At 33.2% G+C, this 21,673-nt stretch overlaps 1 protein-coding gene across 3 annotated transcripts in view; it reads left to right on the top strand.

The window, feature by feature from the left end:
- LOC118195372 (proteasome activator complex subunit 4-like) overlaps positions 1-21,673 on the top strand; it is a 243,815-nt gene that overhangs the window by 23,350 nt on the left and 198,792 nt on the right. For all 3 annotated transcript variants that reach the window (XM_085822053.1, XM_085822048.1, XM_085822056.1), the window contains exons 3-4: positions 10,463-10,579; positions 10,676-10,720. In XM_085822053.1, coding sequence (XP_085678179.1) covers positions 10,463-10,579; positions 10,676-10,720 — 162 coding nt within the window. The remainder of the gene's footprint in view (positions 1-10,462; positions 10,580-10,675; positions 10,721-21,673) is intronic.

Here is a 21,673-nt window from a genome sequence, read left to right on the forward strand (position 1 = left end):
ATTATGCGAGAAGTATGGCATTGGAAAGTCTACTATATATGACACAAGAAAAAGGAACTTTTTGAATTTTTTGTGGAAGCATCTTGAGCAACTTACATTGAAAGAAATGTTTAATAAAGTAAACAAATAAATATTGAGCTTGTTTTTGTAAATTTTGATAACCTTTAGATCATAATTGTTCTTTATTTCATAAATTACGATTTCATATTTTTAATTGTATAATTTCTGCATGCCATCTTACCAAATTTAAATTGATGATCTATAATCTGGGAAAACCCCTAATCCAAAATCCCCAAAGTCCCGATGAGTCCGGATTACGGACTTTGTACTGTATTAGACACAAACCTCTGGTTCAATTAACACATAAACGTTTTGAAATAAGTTCTTTTTTGCGAATAAAGATTTCATAAAATATTACAAACAATTTTGTAATTATTATTCCTTTTTGGGTTAATGGAATCTTTTATTATGCACTGCTAAATTTGGCGACTTATCGACATTTTGTCTATTTCAAGATCGGTTCATATTAAACATTTTTTAGTTGGAGATATGCAAATTTTTTTATTTTTTCTTTCGATCACACCTCTTTTCCTTGATCATTACGAGTTTCACATTCGGAATTGCTGTCATCAAAAGCTTCATTATCAAGATTTTGAAGAATTTCTCAATTTCTTCTTAAGCATTTTTTCTTCTGTACATAGTGACAATAAAGTACAGCCAAGTGTAAGTATAGAATTTTAGAGAGCAAGTGAAACATATGAAACGCTACCAAAGAACATGTATCAAGAATAGATATTCTTTGAGACAACTGAAATATCCCCTTCCCCGAGCCAAGATTATACTACCAAAGGGAAATGAAAGGGAATTTAAGAAACCTCACAGTTGGGAGATGCAAAGGTCACATGGTATACAAGTGGATGGGAAAAATTCTCTGGCTAAAATTTCGGCCACAGTCGTCATAATGTCATCCATGTTCATGTGCCTCATAGGGAAATGAACCACCCATCTTGGTATTTTAAACATTTATTAACTGTACAAAAATACACACTACTAGTAACAAAAATATGTACATTAGTTAATACAGAGTTGATACCATTTCATTAATGGCTCTCATGAGCCTTCTCTGTCCTGACCTCTGCCGATCTCTTTCCTGGAAACTAAACTTTCAACGTCTTTCAGATTGAGTGTCAGCGCCCTCTATATATCTCGTTGGTTGGCGTCACCCGTAGATCACAGTCGTCTTTTTGAGACTCTGCAGCGTTTTTCTTTTATTTCGGTCATCTGTCTTGTAAGCATTAACTCTTTCACATCCAATCCGCCCGACACGGCCCTACATTGAAACAACCAGAACTGCCTGAAAACGGCCGAGATTGTAAACTTGTTTTCTTCCCTCCTTCTAAGATATGCAGTAGCAGGTGCAGTTTTCCCAAATGCATTGTATCAGTTTACTGTAGACAGCTTGTCCTAAGATGTTTCTTATCTTTTGATTGACCGTGGCATTTTGTTGTTGATTCTTTTGTGGTACAGTGTGCTTTTAAGCTTTAAACAGCAATAAAAGAGCAGTTTAAAAATTTAAGGAATTTTATTTATTTTTAAACAATTTATTCCTTCCCATAAAAATAACGGAAATAAAAAACAAAATCTCAGTCGTGATCATAAACAAAGCCAGAAAGGCTTGTTGGTCTGACCTTAAGAATAGTTTTATAAAGAACAGGGTCAAAGGCTAATGGAATCTTTGTTAGAAAGTACAAAGGATGTCATTGGAAATCTTCACACCTATTTTCTGAGTTAATGGAGGGGGAGGGGAGGAAATAACTGTGAAACTGGAAAACTATTTCGAGCGGTTCGGTATTTTGAGGGTATAAGTTAGTGTAGGGTCTGGATTTCAAAGAGTTATATGCCTGCCTTAAATTCTAAAAATTTTGCCATCTCTAAGTTGTATTGCTTTGGGCTTCACTAAATTTTAAAAATTTTGTCACCCTGGGTCTAGCTCCAGCTCTGACCAAGTAGCATTTTATATTTATTTTCAATAATCATAGTATTAAAAAAATAAGATTAGCAGTTTCTTCTTTACATTCGGTACTTTTCTGTTATCAGGACCGTATTCAGAAGTTTATGCACATCTGTATGTATATATGTGTATGTATATATATACACACACACAGCTACATGTGTATTTATATATATATATATATATACATACATGAATACATCCATTCATCCATACATGCATACGTTTCTGGACACGATCCTGATAACAGATAAAGAGAGAGAAAAATTATTCGTCAAAGGTATATTATAAAAACATTTATAAATTAGGAGATGATGCAGAAACTAGTGGGACATTGCAATTTGTTTATTGAAATAAATAGATGTAGAAAAAATTCTAAAAAGGAGGAAATTGATGTAAATTAGCTAAAATATCTAGAAAATTTTCAAATAAAAAAGGTGCATAAATATTTTATTTGTTGTTGCAATATAATAACTGCTGTAAAATGTTCTTAGTTGTTCTGCAATGGATATTTTTTAGAATAAAAAAAAATTACTGATACCATGTAATTAATCAATGTTACTGATACCTATTGATTAATTACGTAATTTATATGTAACTAACTGGTCACCTTTAGAAATTATTTCTACATGTTAAGATGACTTATTGCCTTTCCTTAATCTTTATTGTAGATATTCCATTTAACATAAAATTTCCACAGAACTCTGGACTGAGTGAATACATGAAGAAATGAGGCATAAAAGAGTCATTATAAAACTAACTATTAGTAAAATTTAAATAAAAAGTCACAAACCTTCTTTAAAATATGTAGGACTATTTTAAGCTTAAAATATAAATGTTTCAAGAAATTCTAATTTAATGCTAATTACACTGCTGCCCATTAAAATTGCAACACCAGGAAGGAATGATCTTATGAATGTTAAAATCACATGAAAGGAAGTAAAGTTTGGGACATGCAAATGTTTAGAATTTCAGCATGTTTAGACGATGCAGGGGAAAGAAATGATATCTGAAGCACTGCATAAAAGAAAAGTTGTGTAGTAAATTTCTCATTCGGAAAGCACTTTGTGAGGTTGGAGTTTGCTCAGAATATTGTGTTATGTTTCAAATAATTAATAGAAATGCTTACTGTTGGAATTTGATAGAGGCAGAATGGTTGTCTATTGAGAGTGGATTATCGTTCCATGATATTGCCTGTCGCACTGCTCGACATCCAACCACTGTCATGTGAATATGGAATCGATGGATTGCTGAGGGTCATACAGAGCTGCATGCAAGGTCTCAATACCCTCTGTGACTAATGCTTGAGAGGACAGACGTAGTGTGAGGTCAGCCCTGCAAAACCACACTATCATATCACTGACCATTTATCAGGAAATGGGCATATTTGCATGTAGCAGCGTGGATTGTCAGCAAGGTGACCATTTCTTCGGCTTCCTTTGACAATGCAACACAATGAGAGACGGCGACTCTGGTGTGCTCAGTGACAAAGTTGAATACATGAGTGGCACAATATCGTGTTTTCAGACGAATCCCGGTTCTGCGTGTAGTATTCTGATGGCTGTCCGTATACATGTCTGGAGGCTCTGATTGGACTGCACATTGCCTCTTTGCATTCGATCTTTGCCTAGGAGGCCCTGCACCTGGTGTGTTGGTTTGGGCAGCCAATGGGTACACGACATGCACATATCTAGTTTGGATCAACGCTAATTTGAATGCAGATCGGTACATTTCTGACATTTTACATGCAGCGGTTGTGCCCTATATTCGAGCCCTGGCAAATGCCATCTTCAATGAGATAATGCAAGATCACATGTTGTGTGTCGTGTTCTGACCTTCCTTGATACACAGGGTATTCAATTGCTGCTCTTGCCTGCATGGTCTCCAGATCTGTCAACCATTGAAAACATCTGGTCATGGGTTGCTGGGAGACTCAGAGTCTCCAGCTAATGTGGTTGATGAAGTGGGGCATAGAAGCAGCATGGAATGAATTGCCCATTTCTGTGATCCAAACTCCATTCGACTCCATGCCTAACCATGTAATGGCCGTTTTATGTGCCAGAGGTGGCAGCTGTTTCTACTACACTCAAAAGTCGTTAATTCGGACACCCATAATCCAGAATGATCTATAATCCGGACCTCAAAGCTACAAAATTTCTGTGCATGTGTCAGCGCATAAGACATTTACGGCTGCGAATATGCGTGTGCACGTGCGCAAAATATGTTTACGAATGCACGTTTAATGTATAACGGATGGTATAAACTAAGTTAAAATAATCAAATTCAGTTAATGTTGCAGATTGCGTTTTTCCTTAATCTTCGAATTGGATTCGGCTTATTATTTTTTGCAGACAGAGCAATTTTATAAAAGTAAGCTTGAAATTTCGATTAGGTCAAATAGAATTTCTGATATATATTTACTAATATGTAAAGGATCTACAAAGCGAAAGTATGTTTCGAAGTCCATTAAGCAAAAAGTGGAATTGCTGCAAAAAATGGATGAAGGCATATCCTTTGTTTATCTAAACTTTGTTTATCTTTAACGCCGAGCCGCGCTGTCATCAAGTTGATCAGTCAGCACTATCCTTATCTTCAGGGCAGATGTTTTTATTTTATTTGGCTTATAATTCCTTACTAAATGTAGTATTTCATCTCGATGTACTCCGTCTTTGATATGATTTACATCAAATTCCTCGTCATTATAATTCGCTTCCGATAGCGAAAAAAGTGACAGAGGTTATTGAAAACGAAAAAATTTCGATTGACAAATTAGTTGGTATTCTCGACACAGCAATTATAGGACTTGAACAGCGGAACTTTGTAAATGAACAAGAAATTATGTCTGTTTAATAGAATTAAAGAGAACGTATTATCACATAAAAAACGAAGCAACTTAAACAACTTACATTGAAAGAAATGTTTAATAAAGTAAACTAAATATTAGGCTTTTTTTTTTTTTGTAAATTTTGATACCCTTTAGATCATAATTGTTCTTTATTTCATAAATTACGGTTTCATATTAATTTTATAATTTCTGCATGCCATCTTACCAGATTTAAACTGATTATCTATAATCCAGAAAAAGCGATAATCCGAAATCGCTGAAGTCCCGACGAGTCCGGATTAACGACTTTTGACTGTAATTTCACATCCTCTTAAACCCCCAAACTACTTACAAATTTAATCATTTTGTTTTCATGCCATACTATTTACATTTAATAAATATCGTTACGAAATATCCGGGCGTTAAAATTAGCTTCCCTGCAAAGCAGTTTTAGGGTTATCATAAAGTGGCAAGGAAAGGCAGGGTTGCCACATTTGGCAAGAAATTGCCCAATTGGCGACAAAATTGGCGATATGCGATGGACGGATGGAGAACCTTCTTTAACGAATTCTTACCGGTTTAGTCCAGAATGTTCTTGAACACCAGCCAAAAGCTATAGAAACCGTGCTGGTACACGGAGAGTTACTTATTATTGAGTGTGTGCCTCATCTAGCGAGCTGATAGAAACCGTGCTGGCACACGGAGAGTTACTTAGTATTGAGTGTGTGCCTCATCTAGCGAGCTGATAGTCATTCATTGAACGAGTGTCTTGAAGTCTAGCGCCAAGTTGGTCGTCGAGTGCATCGAGAGAGTCTTTTAGTGTATCGCGAGATAGTACATCTTCGAGTTTTGTCTTAGACTGTGCTGAGTCAAGAGCTTTACTTTTGTGCATCTTGAGTTGTAGCGTGGAGAGTCTCGAGATTACGTGAAGTTCCGAGAACGACTGAGCAGCACCACTCTCACGTGCCTCGGCTTTGATTCAGAGAGACTTTGTATGTGTTCTTGGGGTACAGCCGACAAAGCAGCTTCCACACGCTGCCAAAGTTGATCTGCTGTGGCAGCTTAGGATGTAATCTGGGTCAATCGTTCAGCAACCATGGACCACATGTTTTCTATTGGCAAAAGATCTGGAGAGCGAGACAGCCAGGGAAGCAATTAAATCTGGCGATTGACGAAGAACCCTTGGACAATGCGTGTCACATGTGGTCACACATTATCCTGTTGAAATATGGCTGTGGGCAAGCCGTGAAGGACAACTGGCTGCAACACCTCGGAGATGTAGCACTGGTTGTTTAAAGTTACCGGCAATGCATATTAGATGAGTGCGAAAGTGATATCCAATACCGTCCCATACCATAATACCCGGTGCAGGACCAGTGTGGGAGTGCATAACGCAGCTGTTCAGCATCCTCTCTCCATGGTGTCTCCAGACTCGAATTCGACCATTGTGGTGTTGCAGAGGAAAGCGTGACTCATTAGTAAAGACAATTTCATTCCATTCTGCCTTCCACATCCTTCTTTCATCGCACCATTGGTTGAGTCTGTGGATGTCTGTGGATGTCTGTGCACGGAGATGTCTGTGGTTCTGCGTCAAGCGTAGATGAAGCAATGGACGTCTTGTGGACAGACCACTCTGCTGTAAACGGCATCGAACGGTATGTGCAGACACTGGATGATGCGTTAGAGACTGAATGTGCTGTGCTTTAGTTCGTGATGTGACTGAGCGATCCGTCACTGCCATGCGCACAATGTTCCTGTCATCACATGAAGTGGTGCACTGAGGTGGATGCGATCAAACACGCCGGTCCGTTGTACCCTCCTGCATCCAACGGTCACATACCTGCATTACAGTTGTTTGGTTTCGTCCAACACGACTACCGATTTCCCTGAAAAATAATCCACACTCTTGGTAGGCCACTATCCTTCCTCTGTCGAACTGGGATACTTGATCAAACAATGATTGCTGTTTACTACGAGGCATAGTTGATCTTTTTTTTTTTTTTTTGAAAAAAACCACAAGAAAAACCACAATTGCCGAACTTGAAATCGTCAAAAACTCCAAGACTTAAACAGTGCTTTGAAGTCGAACCACAGGCGCACGTAACATGCGTCTGAGCTGAAATTCTAATCATTTGCAAATCTCGCCGCCGCTCATGCATGTTATAAATTTCATGTTATTTGCATGCTTCCTTCAGGGTGTTGCATTTACGGTTGTCAGCAGTGTATTTACTTTCCTTCATGGAATATCAATTTTAATGGCCAGTAGTGTACTTGAAAAAATTTTATTTTATTATTGAAGTTGTATTACAATTAAGTTAAATATTAGATTATGGTTAATAATAATGCATCTTTTTCAGATTTATTTTATTCTTAAAATAACAAAAGTGATATTACAAAACTGAAGTTCAAATGTAGATAATTGCTGTAGTTCATTCAGTTTCTGTTTGCTTGATAGGTCCTTAATTTGTTTCAGTGATTCTCTTTAGAGGTCATTAAAAGTACTTAATTTCCATCTGCAGAAATGTGTATGAACCCTGTTAACACTTCCATGTCAAAAATATGTTGTTTAGGTACAATGGGATTGTGACCGAGAAAGTGCCTTTCATCATTTTTGAGGACAGGTGAGAGGAAACTGATTTTGCATCAAAAGTTTCTGTTACAACTGCAAGTAAAGATTACCTTCATCAGAGGCAAGGAATGCTTATCAAGTGTTATTAGGTCAGGCATTCAAGACATAGAATTTTGGGGAGATGTCGCCAAATTTGTATCTGTCATTCTACCAGAAGTTTAAAGGAACAGATTGTTTGTTATATTTAGTTAGGATAATAAATAGATACAAATTAAAGACATAGCATAGAAAAACTAAAATTGCTTTTCATAATTTTTTACACTACGTCATCACTGTTTATCCATTTCCAAATCAAATCACACATTGTTCTTTTTGTTTCATGCTTGGATTCTGTAACTTTAAAATTACTTCACTGCATGATGTTTCATAGAAGGCAGGTTCTCAAAGATTAATTATTTTTTCAAAATACGAGGGAGAAAACAGAACTTGTATACTTTTTTAAAAAACCTACACTGGCAATATTGAAAATTAATCAGGTTTACATAAACCCAAGGCAAAGTTCGTATGATTGTATCATGATGTCGTGTATCCATTATTGATGCTAAATCACAATGTTTTGCATCAATGTATGCATACTAATAGTGTAAAAATTTCTGTAATGGCATTACAAATCTCGCATTAACTTAATTTTTGAGGGAGAATGTTTTATAAAATTCAAAATTATTCTGGTTCCTTGATTTTTCAATTAGTTGAATGCCGATTAGTTAGGCTTTCGGCTTGACTATTCGGCATTCAACTAAAATCCTGTTTATGGTTTTGATTGTTACAAACCTTAACTTAATTATATTTCTAGTTGTTGTTAAACTGCAAATATGTATCATTGAAGGTATTTAATGTTCTTGTGGTATAGGCATAGCTTGCTAACTCTTCCTGGTTTTTCAACACATCTCCTGGTAGTTCATCAAATCTTCCAGTTTTTAATTTTTTAGCTTTTACTAAAGAAAGCTATGAAGTAAAATGTTTTCCCAGAATTAATGAAACCTGAAACTGTTCAAATTGCATTCCCGCACCACTAGTGAATTTCAGAATAATTTTCCCTATTAATTTGTGATACATTGTAAAGTTTATCCACAATAGTATAGTTACATTAATTATTAATTTTATTGTCATTATTTTAAAAGTGCTTTGATAAGTAAAGGCTTTCCTTCCCTATTCAGGATTTTCTTGGCATAAAAGTATAAGAATATTAAAAATTGAAATTTTTCAGAGAGCATAAAATTTAGAATATCTGATTTATGTTAATATACTTAACAATCAGAATCGTACTATTAATAGTTCAATAACCCGAATTATGCATTTAAAAATGAATTTCAGTACTTTTGGAATTCTTTTGTAATGGTTTCGTAACCAGGGCTGTGGAGTCGGAATTGGAGTCGGGCAGATTTTGGGGTAAAAGGAGTCAGAGCTGGAGTCACTAAAAATAGGTCAACTCTGACTAGTTTGAACAGTATGAATTTTTTTTCAGTTTTCATTGGACAGTATGAATTTGAAATGAAATTAAAATGAATTGAAAAAATTGACAAGCTGAGTTATTATTTTTATCTATGAACCGTATACATTAATAAATAGATATTTTTATTTTATTGACCTATTAATAAATAAATATAAGGGAGGAGGATGAATGTGATATTTGCCCTTAGTGATTAAACTGTTTCATTTAGTTACAAATCTCGCTGATAAATTTAAGTAAGCAGCAATAGCAGCAAGAACTCCAAATTTGATGCCATTCTTAGGAAGCGAGCAGGAAAAGGAGCAATTATTAATCAAATAATGCGGTAAGGAAGTACATATTTTATGATATGTACATATTTGATGGTTTTTAGAATTAAGAATTTTTTAGGAGATGTAGATAACCCTAATGTTTCACTAAGAGAAAGACTTGATCTTGCAAAATTGGAAACTTTTCTTTCTATACTGTATATAGCGACAAAAAAGCTGCAATCTGAAGAATTGACAGGAGGCGGGAATGGGATGTTTGTTTTTTCTGAAAAGGAGGGTTTATTGCAGATGGAATCATTTCTTCAATGAGGAAAAAGAGAAACTAGTTTTCTAGACAATGATATCTTGCTGGATTCAATATATGGAGATCCGAAACACAGAATTTTCTTGGATGGCGAACAAATTAAAAGGCAAAGAAAGTCATTTATGAACTTTCATTAAGAATAAAGTTATTCTCAGAATTCGAATCAGGACAGTCAAACTGTAGACATTGCAGTTGAGTCTCCATCATCCTTTTCCATTGTTGAATTAGATTTTGAGAAATATTTTTGGATAATATTGATAAGGCAAAGCGAATGAAAATAAAAAAAAATAAAAAAAAATAAAAAAAAAAGTGCCTTTAGGTATAAAAATGAAAAAATACAAACAAGATTTCTACACAGCCTTTGAAAAAATAGAGAAATATGATTGCACTTGCAAGACACTTCTTTTAGAACTTCTAAAAATCTATCCTTAAAAGTTAAAAGAAGTAGCCGTAACAGTAACAGCTCTTCCTCCTACTCAAGTTAGTGTGGAAAGACTCTTCTCAGCTCTGAAGTTTATCAAATCGGATCTATGGCCATCCAACAAAGAAAATCTTGTCGAAGCTATACTGTTTCTTAGAAATAACTAATGCCAGTTTTTCCATTTCATAATAAATGCTAATTAATATAAATAATCTGCTATGCCATCAATTTTTTTCCTGTAGCATCTATTACTTCTATTATATTAAAACAATAAGCTGTAACCCATGTGTATAGGTTTACATATATATATGTATATAAGGGAGTCGGAGTGACTAAAATTACAGGAGTCGGAGTCTGTCATTTTTCCTACCGACTCCACAGCCCTGGTTGTAACAGCATGAAAAAGCTCCCACATTTCATACTTTCACTTTTTCCTTCCAGTTTTCATGCAAAAAATTGCATGTTTTTTCATATTTTAAGGTTGGCAGCTATATATGTGTATTTTGATAAAATATAATAAAGGAAAAGATATACTAATTATACATATTCTGTAGGAAAGTAGAATTGATCTCCCGTGATGATCTTGTACTGCCATGGCGTCCATTATATGAATTATATGAGAGAACATTCTTTTCTCCTTATGAATCACTTGGAATGCTTTTAATTCCTTGGTAAGTAAGTTTTAACTTGCATGTTTTAATATTTTTTAATATAATTCATAATATGTGAGCTTCTGATTGAAATATTTCCTATTTTTTCCTCTCCAGTAATTTAGAAAATCATCTGAAAGCAGTCATTCGAGCCTGCAGACCGTAAGTTATATTTTCATTCTAAGATTTTTCGCAAAATCTAGTTTTTGTTTAAATTTTACAAAAATCATCATAGTAAAATTTCTTGTTATGCTATTATGAAGTTTAAATAGAAAGTGAATGGACATCCAACTCTAATTATGAAAGATTACTTGGGATGTTAACAAATTATATTACATGTGGTAAAATAAAAAAGTTATATATATCAGTGCTCACATTAACATTTTTATTAAGCACTTGAAAATCTTGCTGTGATTAAGATTCATTTAATTCATTTTTTAAATTTCTTCATTCAAGACAGATTTTTTTAAAAAAAATTTAAACTTTTTGAAAATTTTTTTGCTCAAGCCAAACAGATTTTTTAAAAATTCAAACTTTTTGAAAAAATTTAATTATATAGTTTCGCAGTCTGAGTTTTAGCTCTAGATCTCTGCATATGATTTCTTCTTATGAATGAACTTTAACATAAGCATTGAGTCTTTCATAACGGAAAGTGTTAAGATGCTTATACGAGCAAACACCAGGAAGATGCCTAAATGTACAACTCGATCACTTATTGTGTTAATACATGGCCAATTGGTTTAGGGAGTTTCTGAATGAGTTGTCAGTTATGTCAAGCTGCTTGAGTGCCTAAGTGGTCCATTTTCTGACTTTTGTTGAGTTAGAGAGCTTCCAATTTGTAAACTTCACCTAAATGACTATTTTACCTCTTTTCAGTGTAAAAGTCTTGCTGCTGTTTTGTTATACAGTTGGGAAGTATTTAAATGGCATGGTGAGAATTTGACTCGAGAAAAAATAAATACTGTATTATTTGATAAGACAGACCAATATGACTAAAGTGATTAAAACAAAAAGTAAAGAGTTGACTGATAATCAGAATGAATGTAAGCTTAGCTTTCCTTCTGAAAAATTATTTTTGAAATATAAGAAAATTTGGAATTTACAGTATCAATATGATGGAGAATCTTTGAATTATGAAAACAGCATGACTGTTAACAATGAAAATATGAAGTTTAGAACTTTTTCATCATTATGTGCCCGTCAGGAGCTCACTCTTTATGAGTAAGTGTGTGGCAATCTCAAGATACCGTAGCCCTTCAAGGGATCACTGTCTTGGTAAGATTTGGGGGGGGGATCACATTTCCTGGTAGTATCTTTTCTCCTTTCTTTTTCAACTGTCCTTAGCTATTCTTTTTCCATTTTCCCCACCCTTGGAGCATTCCTTTTTGGAGTTTGGGGCTCAAACTGAAATGCTGTTATATCCTTTTTTTTTTTTTTTTTTTCTAGTATTTTGAGGATAAGCCTTCAGGAAAGCCAACTGTAGGGCATATATATGTTTCATTTGGTGTAGGAATGTGTATTTCCTTGTTGGACTTTGATAAATGGACTCCAAATATAGCTTTTCTTCTCAAAAGGAAAATTTAAATTTACCTAGCTCTACTGAAAATCCTTCGTCAATCAAAAAAAGATAAAAACAAATGCAAATGCAAATGGGGAGGGGACTTGATTTTCATTATTAATAATTCAACAGGTGATTTATAAAAAATGCAGGGTTCGTACGGTCCTTAAAAGTCCTTAATTTTTTCAAAAATGATTTTTGGTCCTTAAAAGTCCTTAATTTTGGAAATAATGAATAAACGGTCCTTAATTTTGCTCATTTGACATTTCTTATCATTTCTAATGATTGCCATTCTCAGTGTGAATTGCGATTTCTCATGAATATGGAATTAAAATTACATGGCTCTTAACCAATCTGTTGGCGGATTTGCATTAAAAACGATAAAAAAAAAAAAAAAAAAAAAAAAAAAAATTAGCTACCCGAACGAAAGTATCGGTGTCTGATTGGCTATTCACCCAATCTTTCGAAACAGGTGTTATCCATAAATTTAGCAGATTGTGACGAGAAGTTCTTTAAGAGGCGAAAGTGATGACGAAGGTGCTCGAGAAAAAAAAAGGGAGGGGATTCTGAAAATATTTGCCAAAATTAGAGCAGTCCCAACCTGGAAGGCCACAACCCTTACGACGCCAATAGGAACGAGATGCCTGGAAAGTGCATTTTCAATAAACTGTGGCCTCATCAAGCTGACTACAAAGACTGGATATTGATGGATGACAATCCTTATAAAGCTAAATGTGGTCTTTGTCTGAAACAAATTGCAATTTTTAGAATGGGATAGTCAGCGCTGAAAATTCACATGAAAATTAAGTTTCGTTTTATCATTTCAATTTGTTTTTACACGGTTTTGCTTAGCTTAATTTCTGTGTTTGTTTCAATTAAGCCATAAATTAATTTTTATCACCTTCTACGGAGTTTATTCTCTTTTGCACATACTATATGTATGGGATATCGGGATTATGAGTTTATTTCTGCAGATGGTCTGTTATCGATTTCGCGGGAAATCTGTTGGCTCCATTTCGATTTTAGGTCGCCAAGGGCAAATTCGGTAACGCTAGCCGAGAAAAAGTGAAGTTCGGAAATACGTTTTGAAGCTTCAATAGACAATTAAGTATTTGGTTTAATCCTATGCTGTTAATAGTAATGCATTATTTTTGCTAATGGCGATACAATTATTAGTTGAAAACAACTAACTAATTAAAAATTTTTTAATATTTTTAAAGCTGAAAACAACTAATTAAAATTAATTTTCCTGAATTAACTAGATGCAAAATTAACTTTCATGAATTACTAAAGTTATTGGGTAGAAGTTTAACTGAAAATATACATTCCATATAATATATATATATATAATACGAAATATATATATATATATATATACATACAGTACAAAGTCCGAGGTCTGGACTCGTCGGGACTTCAGCGATCCCAGATTTGAGATTTTTCCGGGTATTAGATCATTTTAAATCTACTAAGATGGCACGTAGAAATTATAAAATTGAAAATATGAAATGTGGATTTATGAAATAATGAAGCATTTATGATTTAAAGGGTATCAAAATTTACAAAAGAAAAGAGCTTAATATTTATATGTTTACTTTATTAAACATTTCTTTCAATGTGAGTTGTTTGATTTGTTTTCTGTGCTAATACTTTAGACTAATACTATAGACATATAATTTCTTGTTCAGTTATTAAGTTCCATTGTTCAAGTCCTGTAATTGCTGTGTCGAGAATTCCAAATAACTTATCAATCAAAATTTTTTCTCGTTCAGTGACCTCTCTGTTACTTTCTTCACTATCGGTAGCTGTATTTTCTGGATTTAGAACCATACTACAGATTTTGCCCTCTGTTAATTGATTGATGATTGGGGCATTGTCATCGCAATGAAAAACTTCTGTTTAACTTCCCTAAATTCTCCGAATAACAAATCAGTTATTCTTAACTCTAATAGCACTAAATATAATCGTTTGTCCTATGAGTATCATTAACAAAATCTATTTTTAGCATAAGGAAAGAAATTTCTGTTAAATCTCCCCTTGTCAATATTTTAGCGCATTAAACTTAAATCTGTAATCGGGTAATACTCTGTTATTTGGCGATGCTGCATGAGTCATCACTCAAGTTGTCATCCGTTGATAAACATGCGGTGATGAAAGCAAAATACAATAAATAATGATTCGCGATTTCGGCATCAAGGATATAAAATATTAGTTGGTGTAAAATTAACAAATGTTTCAGTTTGAGATTATGCCAAGCAGATATGCAGCTATGGAGTCAAGTTACTAATCACACAAATTTGCGCTAAAATAATTATTTCTTCAATAATGAGATATTTTATTTAGCGCCAAACTGAGATTAAGAATCGGGATTTCCGGCATGTTTTTTTATGATGAGGAAAAAAATCTAATGCGCATGCGTAAAGCATACCCCTTCCCTCCAAAAAAAGCCCTAAAAAATTGGTTGGTGGTGGCTTTGAGGTCCGGATTTTAGATCATTTCAGATATTACATACATACATACATTATATACATATATATGCGATACTTAATTTTACTAATGCCTTGCATGTAATGCCCCTTTTAGGTGCAAAACATCTTTCCCTTCTCAACTGCAGAGTTTTTTCTAACAGTATCATGAATTTTGTCAAGTTAGAAGAACCATCTACTTTAGGAAAAGATGTAACTGCTAATTCAACATCAATAAGTGTCTTTTCAAATCTGAAGTTACAGATGCAGAAATATTGTGGGCTTTTAAGTGCATCAAAAGCCACTATTCTTTTAAATCGTGCGATGATATTGGGCCGTAATTCACTAAAATTTTCCCGGATAATTCCATTGCAAAACAGTTTTCATGTGGTGAAAAGAAATGTGCTTATATCTGTTATTTTGGCCTTGGCCCTTATTTTAAAACTTTATTACTAAAGCATTGTAAAAATGCTGAGTTTTTTACATTACTATTTGATGAGACTCTTAATCTGACAAATCAAAAGAAGCAACTAGATATTCATGTGAGGTACTGGCATCACGAAAATAAGGTCAGAACTCAGTACCTTACTTCTGCATTTATAGGGCATGCAACAAGTGAAATTATTTTATCCAAATATTATGAATGTGTTGAAAAACTAGACTTGTCATAACTCTTACAAATATCCATAGATGGTCCTGCAGTAAACCTGAAATTTTATGATTTACTGCAACAGGACTTGACAAAGGAATATAACATTCAATGCTTGACATTAGGGACATGCGGTTTACACATTCTTAACAATGCTTTCAAGCATGGGATGTCATCCACTGGCTGGGACATTCCAGCATTCTTATCCTTCTTATATTGGATTTTTAAAGATTCTCCTGCAAGACGTGAAGATTTTTTAAGTATATCTGGCTTAAAAAAGCTACCTGTGAAGTTCTGCTTTTACCGATGGTTGCAAAATGTCCCAGCAGTTGAAAGAGCCATTGAAATATGGGATGGGATGACTTGCTACTGTACATTAAAAAGTTGAAATGGGGAAGTTTAAAAAAAATTCATCGAAATCCTTCTCAAATATTTTGGAGGCAACTAAAGATAAAACATTTCTTATAAAATTAAATTTTTTTCTCTCTCTATCGAAAATATTATTGCCTTTCCTTGAATATTATCAAAGTGATTAACCACTTATTCCCTTTTTTGCTGAAGATATCTTAAAACTTGTAAATGATTGCCTTCAGCACTTTAAAATTTTGAAACTAGAATATTCAAAAATAACTAAAGCAGAAAATCTTTATAAATTTAATTTTAATGATCCAAATTGTTATAATGATAAAAGTAAAGTTTATTTGGGATTCATTGCTGAGCAGTTAATGAATGATAAATGCCGCAAGAAGGACATTTCACAAGCTGCAAGTTTTGTATTGAAACAAGAAGGTTAACAATGTGTCTTAACAATGGTACAACACTTAATGTCCAATAAATTATTCTCTTATTCGAAATGCATCATGTATAGCCCCGCGATTGATGGTTAAAAGTCCAGAAAAAGCCCAGAACAAAATGAAAATAGTTCTAACGGTATTAATGCGGAATAAACGTGTTTTACAAGTTGTTTGTGATGAAATTCTGCTGCAGTTTGGAGAGTTTCTAGACAAAGTAGTTAAGACAAATTTACATGAGTTTTCTACTTTTGATCCTCAAAATCTTTCTCTTGACACATTTCTCACTTCTTATTTTCATGATTTTCACTATTCAAAAGTATGGAAAATAGTGAAAATGATTCTTATCTTGTCACATGGATAGGCCTCTGTGGAAAGGGGCTTCTCTGTAAATAAACCAATTAAAATTGAAATTTTAAGTGACTCATCATACATTTTTTAACGCACAATATTTGATTACATAAAATTTTCTGGAGGTGTTCTTAATATCGAAATTAATAAAGAAATGAGATCAGCAGCAGCTTCTGCAAGGTCTAAATATATGCAGTATTTAGAAGAACAAAAATCTTTATAACTAAATCTGCAAATTCAAAGAGGAAAAGAAATATCATTGAGGAAGAAATTGATTATATGAAGCAGAAGAAAAAATTTCTTCAAAGGGACATTAAAGATATTAATGAAAAAGTAGATGCTTTAGCAGATGAAGCTGAGACCAGCAGGAACATTGATTTGTTTATCAAAGCAACTGAACTTAGAAGAATAGTTAAAGAAATAGACATAAATAAATTAGATGTTAAAATAGCTGAAAAGATTTCAGATTTAAAAAAAGTACAAATGTTTTGTATCTTTTATTGTACAGTTTATTATTCTAGAATCTTTCAAAAAACCAAGGAAATAAATTGTATGTTTACAAATCAGTTATTTTAATCTGCAAAATATTCTTACATTGTGATTATAATAATAGTTGACTGTGTTTAAATAAATATCAAATAAGTTAAATAATAATCATTAAATCTCTAAAATAGTGACTGTTATTAGTGTAAAATACACTTATACATGTTTTTCAGGAAATTATGTTCCTAATTTAATGTTATCTACTTCATAACTTGTAGGGAGTTAGTTTAATTTTCAAAATTGTTTTATGGTAAGTATTAAATTGAATTTAATAATAGTGCATAATACAAACTTCTGTTAGTTTCTTAAAGTGAAATTACAAGCATGAAGTCGGTTGTATGGATATATTCATACAACTCATATACAAGCATGAAGTCGGTTGTATGGCTTTATTCTATTCGTTTTTTTGTTTGTTGATAGGTCCTTAATTTTTTCTTTGATGCTTCTTAAAAGTCCTTAATTTTCATGTAAGGAAATGTGTACGAACCCTGAAAATGTCGCCTTACAAATTTTAGTTTCCCATTTTAGTTTCTGTTTGAAGTTTAGTTTCACATTAATACACATTTTAGTTTCTGTTTGTTCCTTTTACTTGCCTTTGAAGCATCACATCAATCAACAATATTTAGATAACCATATTGAGCAGCTGCCTGAACCCTATATCATCACAGGGGATTTTAACGGACATAGTCCACTTTGGGTTGTAAGAAAACAAATTCTTGATGCAGACAAATTGAACAAATGACTGAAGATCTCTTTTGCCTTTTTATACATTTAGGGTTGGGAATGATCTTCATAATAGCTATCATTTTCCCATTTTTGTTTGTCTCGCAAGAGAAGGTATGAATCCCACGTTAAGATCCCCTTGTTTCCTATATGATAATTCAGATTGGGAATTCTACTCATCTTTTGCGGAGCTCGCAGAAGAAATGGGAAAAGATGTGCATATTGATAATGCAGTGAAAACCATTTTTGATATTTTTATTTAGACAGCTGCCCTCTCTATACTCTCTAACATCTACAAAGCCAAAATATTCCATACCATAGTGGAACCATGAATACCAAGAAAAGCTGAAAGAACAAAGAAAAGTTTGGGAAGCCTTTTGTCATAACCCACTTACACCTTATAACCTTCAAAAAAGCCAAAGCAAATGCAAGAAAAGTAAGATGCCAGAGCCAGAGGGATTCATGAATGTCATGGAATACCACATACCACACCAAGTAAATTATTAAGTTAAAAGAAGTTTTAGAAAATGTTAGAAGAATGAAAAGTTTAGAATATAAATGAAGAGTTTAGAAAATGTTAAAAAAGCGTGCTTAATGTACAAAAACTGTTTAGGTTTCTTTATGAAAAAAGATGACTGGGTGATTAGCAAGCACCACAGAAGAAATTTTGAACACCATTGGTGAGACATTTGCTGACATTTCTTTCAGAAGCAATTACCCACCAGCATTTCTTTTTGCCAGGCTATACTCTGAGCGAATAACAGTAGTTCTGAGTAACAGTGATTTGATTATGCTTGAGGTAAAGAGAGCTTTGTTGCTGACAAAATAGGTCTATTTGGGTTCAGATGGTGTGAGTTATGAAATGCTGAAGCATCTTTCCTGTAAGTCTTTGGCTGCTCTTCTCTCTCTTTACAGTAGAGTATGGAAGAAGCATATTTTTCTTAACTTAAGAAAAAAGTTATTGTGATTCCCTTAGTTAAGTCAACCAAAGATCCAAAGAATCCCTCTTATTGGCCCATCATGCTAACTAGTTGTATTTGTAAGTGTTTGAAAAAGTGGTAATCTCTCAGTCTATTACCTAGAAAAGAACAAAATAATCTCTCCATATCAGAGTGGTTTCTGTAAATGTAGATCAACCATTGATAATATGTTGCTCATGGAAGCTTCCATCCATAATGCCTTTATCAAAAGAAACCACATGGTGTCTGTTTTCTTGGTTTAAAAGGTTTGCAATAAGACATGGAGATACTACATTTTACAGGATCATCAGACCAATGGCTTGCATGGCAACCTACCAGTTTTTATTCATAAATTTTTTAAGACTAGAGCTTTTCAAGTAAGGTTTGACATTGCTTTGTCAGATAATTTGGAACAAGAAAAGGTTATGCCTCAAGGTTACGTTTTAAGTGTTACTTTATTCAGCTTAAAAAGTAAACTCCTGTTTTGGGTTCATTGTATGTTGATGATGTGCAGATTAGTTGTCAAAGTGTCAAATATAAGGTAGATGGAGAGATGATCACTTTTAATATGATCCAGACATGGATTTGTTGTTTTTGAAACAGAAGACTGTTTGTATGCACTTTCGCTGAAAGCAAAATCTCCATCCTGAGCCTTGAAAAGACATTGATACCATCTGAAGTGAAGGAGTGATTTTTGAACAAAAGCTGACTATCCTCCATGTGTCTTAAAATTGAGAAAGAAATATTTCAAAACTCTTAATCTCAACGTCTTGGTGAACAATTTATGGGGTGTCGAGTGTGGACAGTTGCTTTATCTTTATACGGCGCTCATCCACTCTTAATTGGACTATGTTATGTTCCATATGTATCTGCATAATCTTCTGTTTTATTAAAAGTAGATCCTGTTTACCATCAGGCCCTGCAGATTTACTCTTAAATTTATATCTAGCTATGCCAGAAAATATGATATATTGATTCTTTTAGTAGACTAAAAGCTTTAGGAAGCTCTTCTGATACCCAGAATCCTGTAGTTAGAGAAGTTTTGTGATTACATCTATACTTGAGAAGTTATGGTTTCCAAATTCTTTACTGTAGGGTTCCTGGAAATGTTGAAATAAAAGGGAATGAGTTGACAGACATTACAGTAAAGTCCACAGTTTCTATTTACCTTTTTCCTTTGAGTGATATTAAAGGTAAAGTTCTGAGCAAGTGGTAATGAATCTGGGACATGCAAATAAAAAATTGGGGGGGGGGCGTATTTTGAGACAAATAAAAATCGGAAGGAGGAGGTCCTGTTAATTCACCAAAGAATTGGTCTTTCTTGAGTAATGAACAATTACTTGTTAAAAGCTAAGAGTGGACCTGCATGTTCTAATTATAATGCTGCATTGTCAGTGCGACATATTTTGGTTGAGTGTCATTATTTTAGTAGTCTTTGTGTGAAGTCATTTTAATGGTCCTGATGTAAATCTTGACTACTTAATTGAGAAAGTTGTGAATTTTTATTTGTTTTGTAAATATTTGAAGAATAGCATTATTTTATTGTTTAATCTGAAATGATTTTAAATATTTATATGTATTCAAATTTTATTGGTTTGTTTTAGCTATATTTTTTCAGATTTTATCATATCATTAATAAATTGTCGTCTTCATGTTATTTTAGCTGTTTCAGATGTTTTATACTGCACTCAAGAGGGGATATATATACCATATGTTTAGTGCATATGACTTTTTAAATTCTGTGTCAGGAAATATACCACTACTTTCATGTGGTCCTTGTCTTGTTTTTCTGGATATCTGCTTAAAATTATTTTAAATTGTTATGTTGGAGAAATACTGTGAATTAGTGAACGAGAACACAAATAAATATGCTAAATTTTGTGAGGAAAAAAAAAAAAAAAAAAAAAAAAAAAATATGGTGCTGATGATACAAATTAAGCACTTGTATGGTACATGAATGAGATATGGGCTTTTATATTAATCTTTTGATTTTTTAGCTTTATGTGCTTAACAAGAATAAATTATTAATGGTTTCAGAATCTCATACCTGGTAATGAAATTATGAAGAAATTGAGGCTTAGAGATAGACTTTTGAACGTAGACTTAGAGAAAGACTTTTCAGAAGTAGAAATAGACTTTTGAAAAGTGAATATTATTTTAATATATCTGATAGGAAAAAAAAAAGGGGGGGAGCGATCCCAGGTTCAGATGTTTAAGAAAAATAGAGCCTTTTTTCTGAAAATAAAGATTCTGAATTATTTTAAAAACCCTCCGAGCATTACGGGTTTAGCCCTGGAATTTCAAAATTCCTAAAATGTCATTAATGAATGCTGTTTTTTTTATTATAATTAAAAAACGACTTTCTTACTTTATACTTTGATTTCTTTTCTTCCAATGAATATCCAGCCCGAAATCGGATACATTAAAAGCTGGCAGAAATTTTCATGTGTAATCAATACGAGAACCAGCCTTCTATACAGAATTTTCCGTCTATAATACTGAGAGGGTTAAACCATGTGATTATATATCTGTTCATGAACCAAAAATTAGATTTTAGAAGGCAACTATATAAATAATGCTGCATATGGTCACTAAAACCAGATAAGCAGAGCTTTTAATGCAGATATTATGTGTATCGCATTAGAGCTATATTGTTAATTTTAAATTATGATGGGGAAGAAAGGTAAGGTTAATAATGCAAAGTTTCAAATTTTACTTAATTTATATACCATAAAGTATAGGTTGTTCAATTTGGATTCAAAGCATGACAAACAGACTGGCTGCCTGATTGTTCTCTTAGCTTTCCCCATTTGTTATATGAATATGAGCCACTTTCCATCAAATGTTTTCTAAGAAGACATTGTCTCCTTAGACAGGTAGCCCTCAACTATTTTGCTATAATGTAAATAATTTAAATTGTAAATATAGATTAACAGGTTTATAGTTTTTATTTTTACAGTGTTTTCAAGGATTGTCAGTCTGATAATGGTTTCTTGGTAGTCTTAGACAAATGATTATTTATTAACATTACAGTGAGGAAATTACTAAAAATGTATATATGTGGTAAGCTCTGGTT

Source organism: Stegodyphus dumicola, chromosome 1 (genome assembly GCF_044657685.1).
Source record: "Stegodyphus dumicola isolate Sdum_Otavi_A_Nest chromosome 1, ASM4465768v1".
NCBI classification, from domain to species: domain Eukaryota; kingdom Metazoa; phylum Arthropoda; class Arachnida; order Araneae; family Eresidae; genus Stegodyphus; species Stegodyphus dumicola.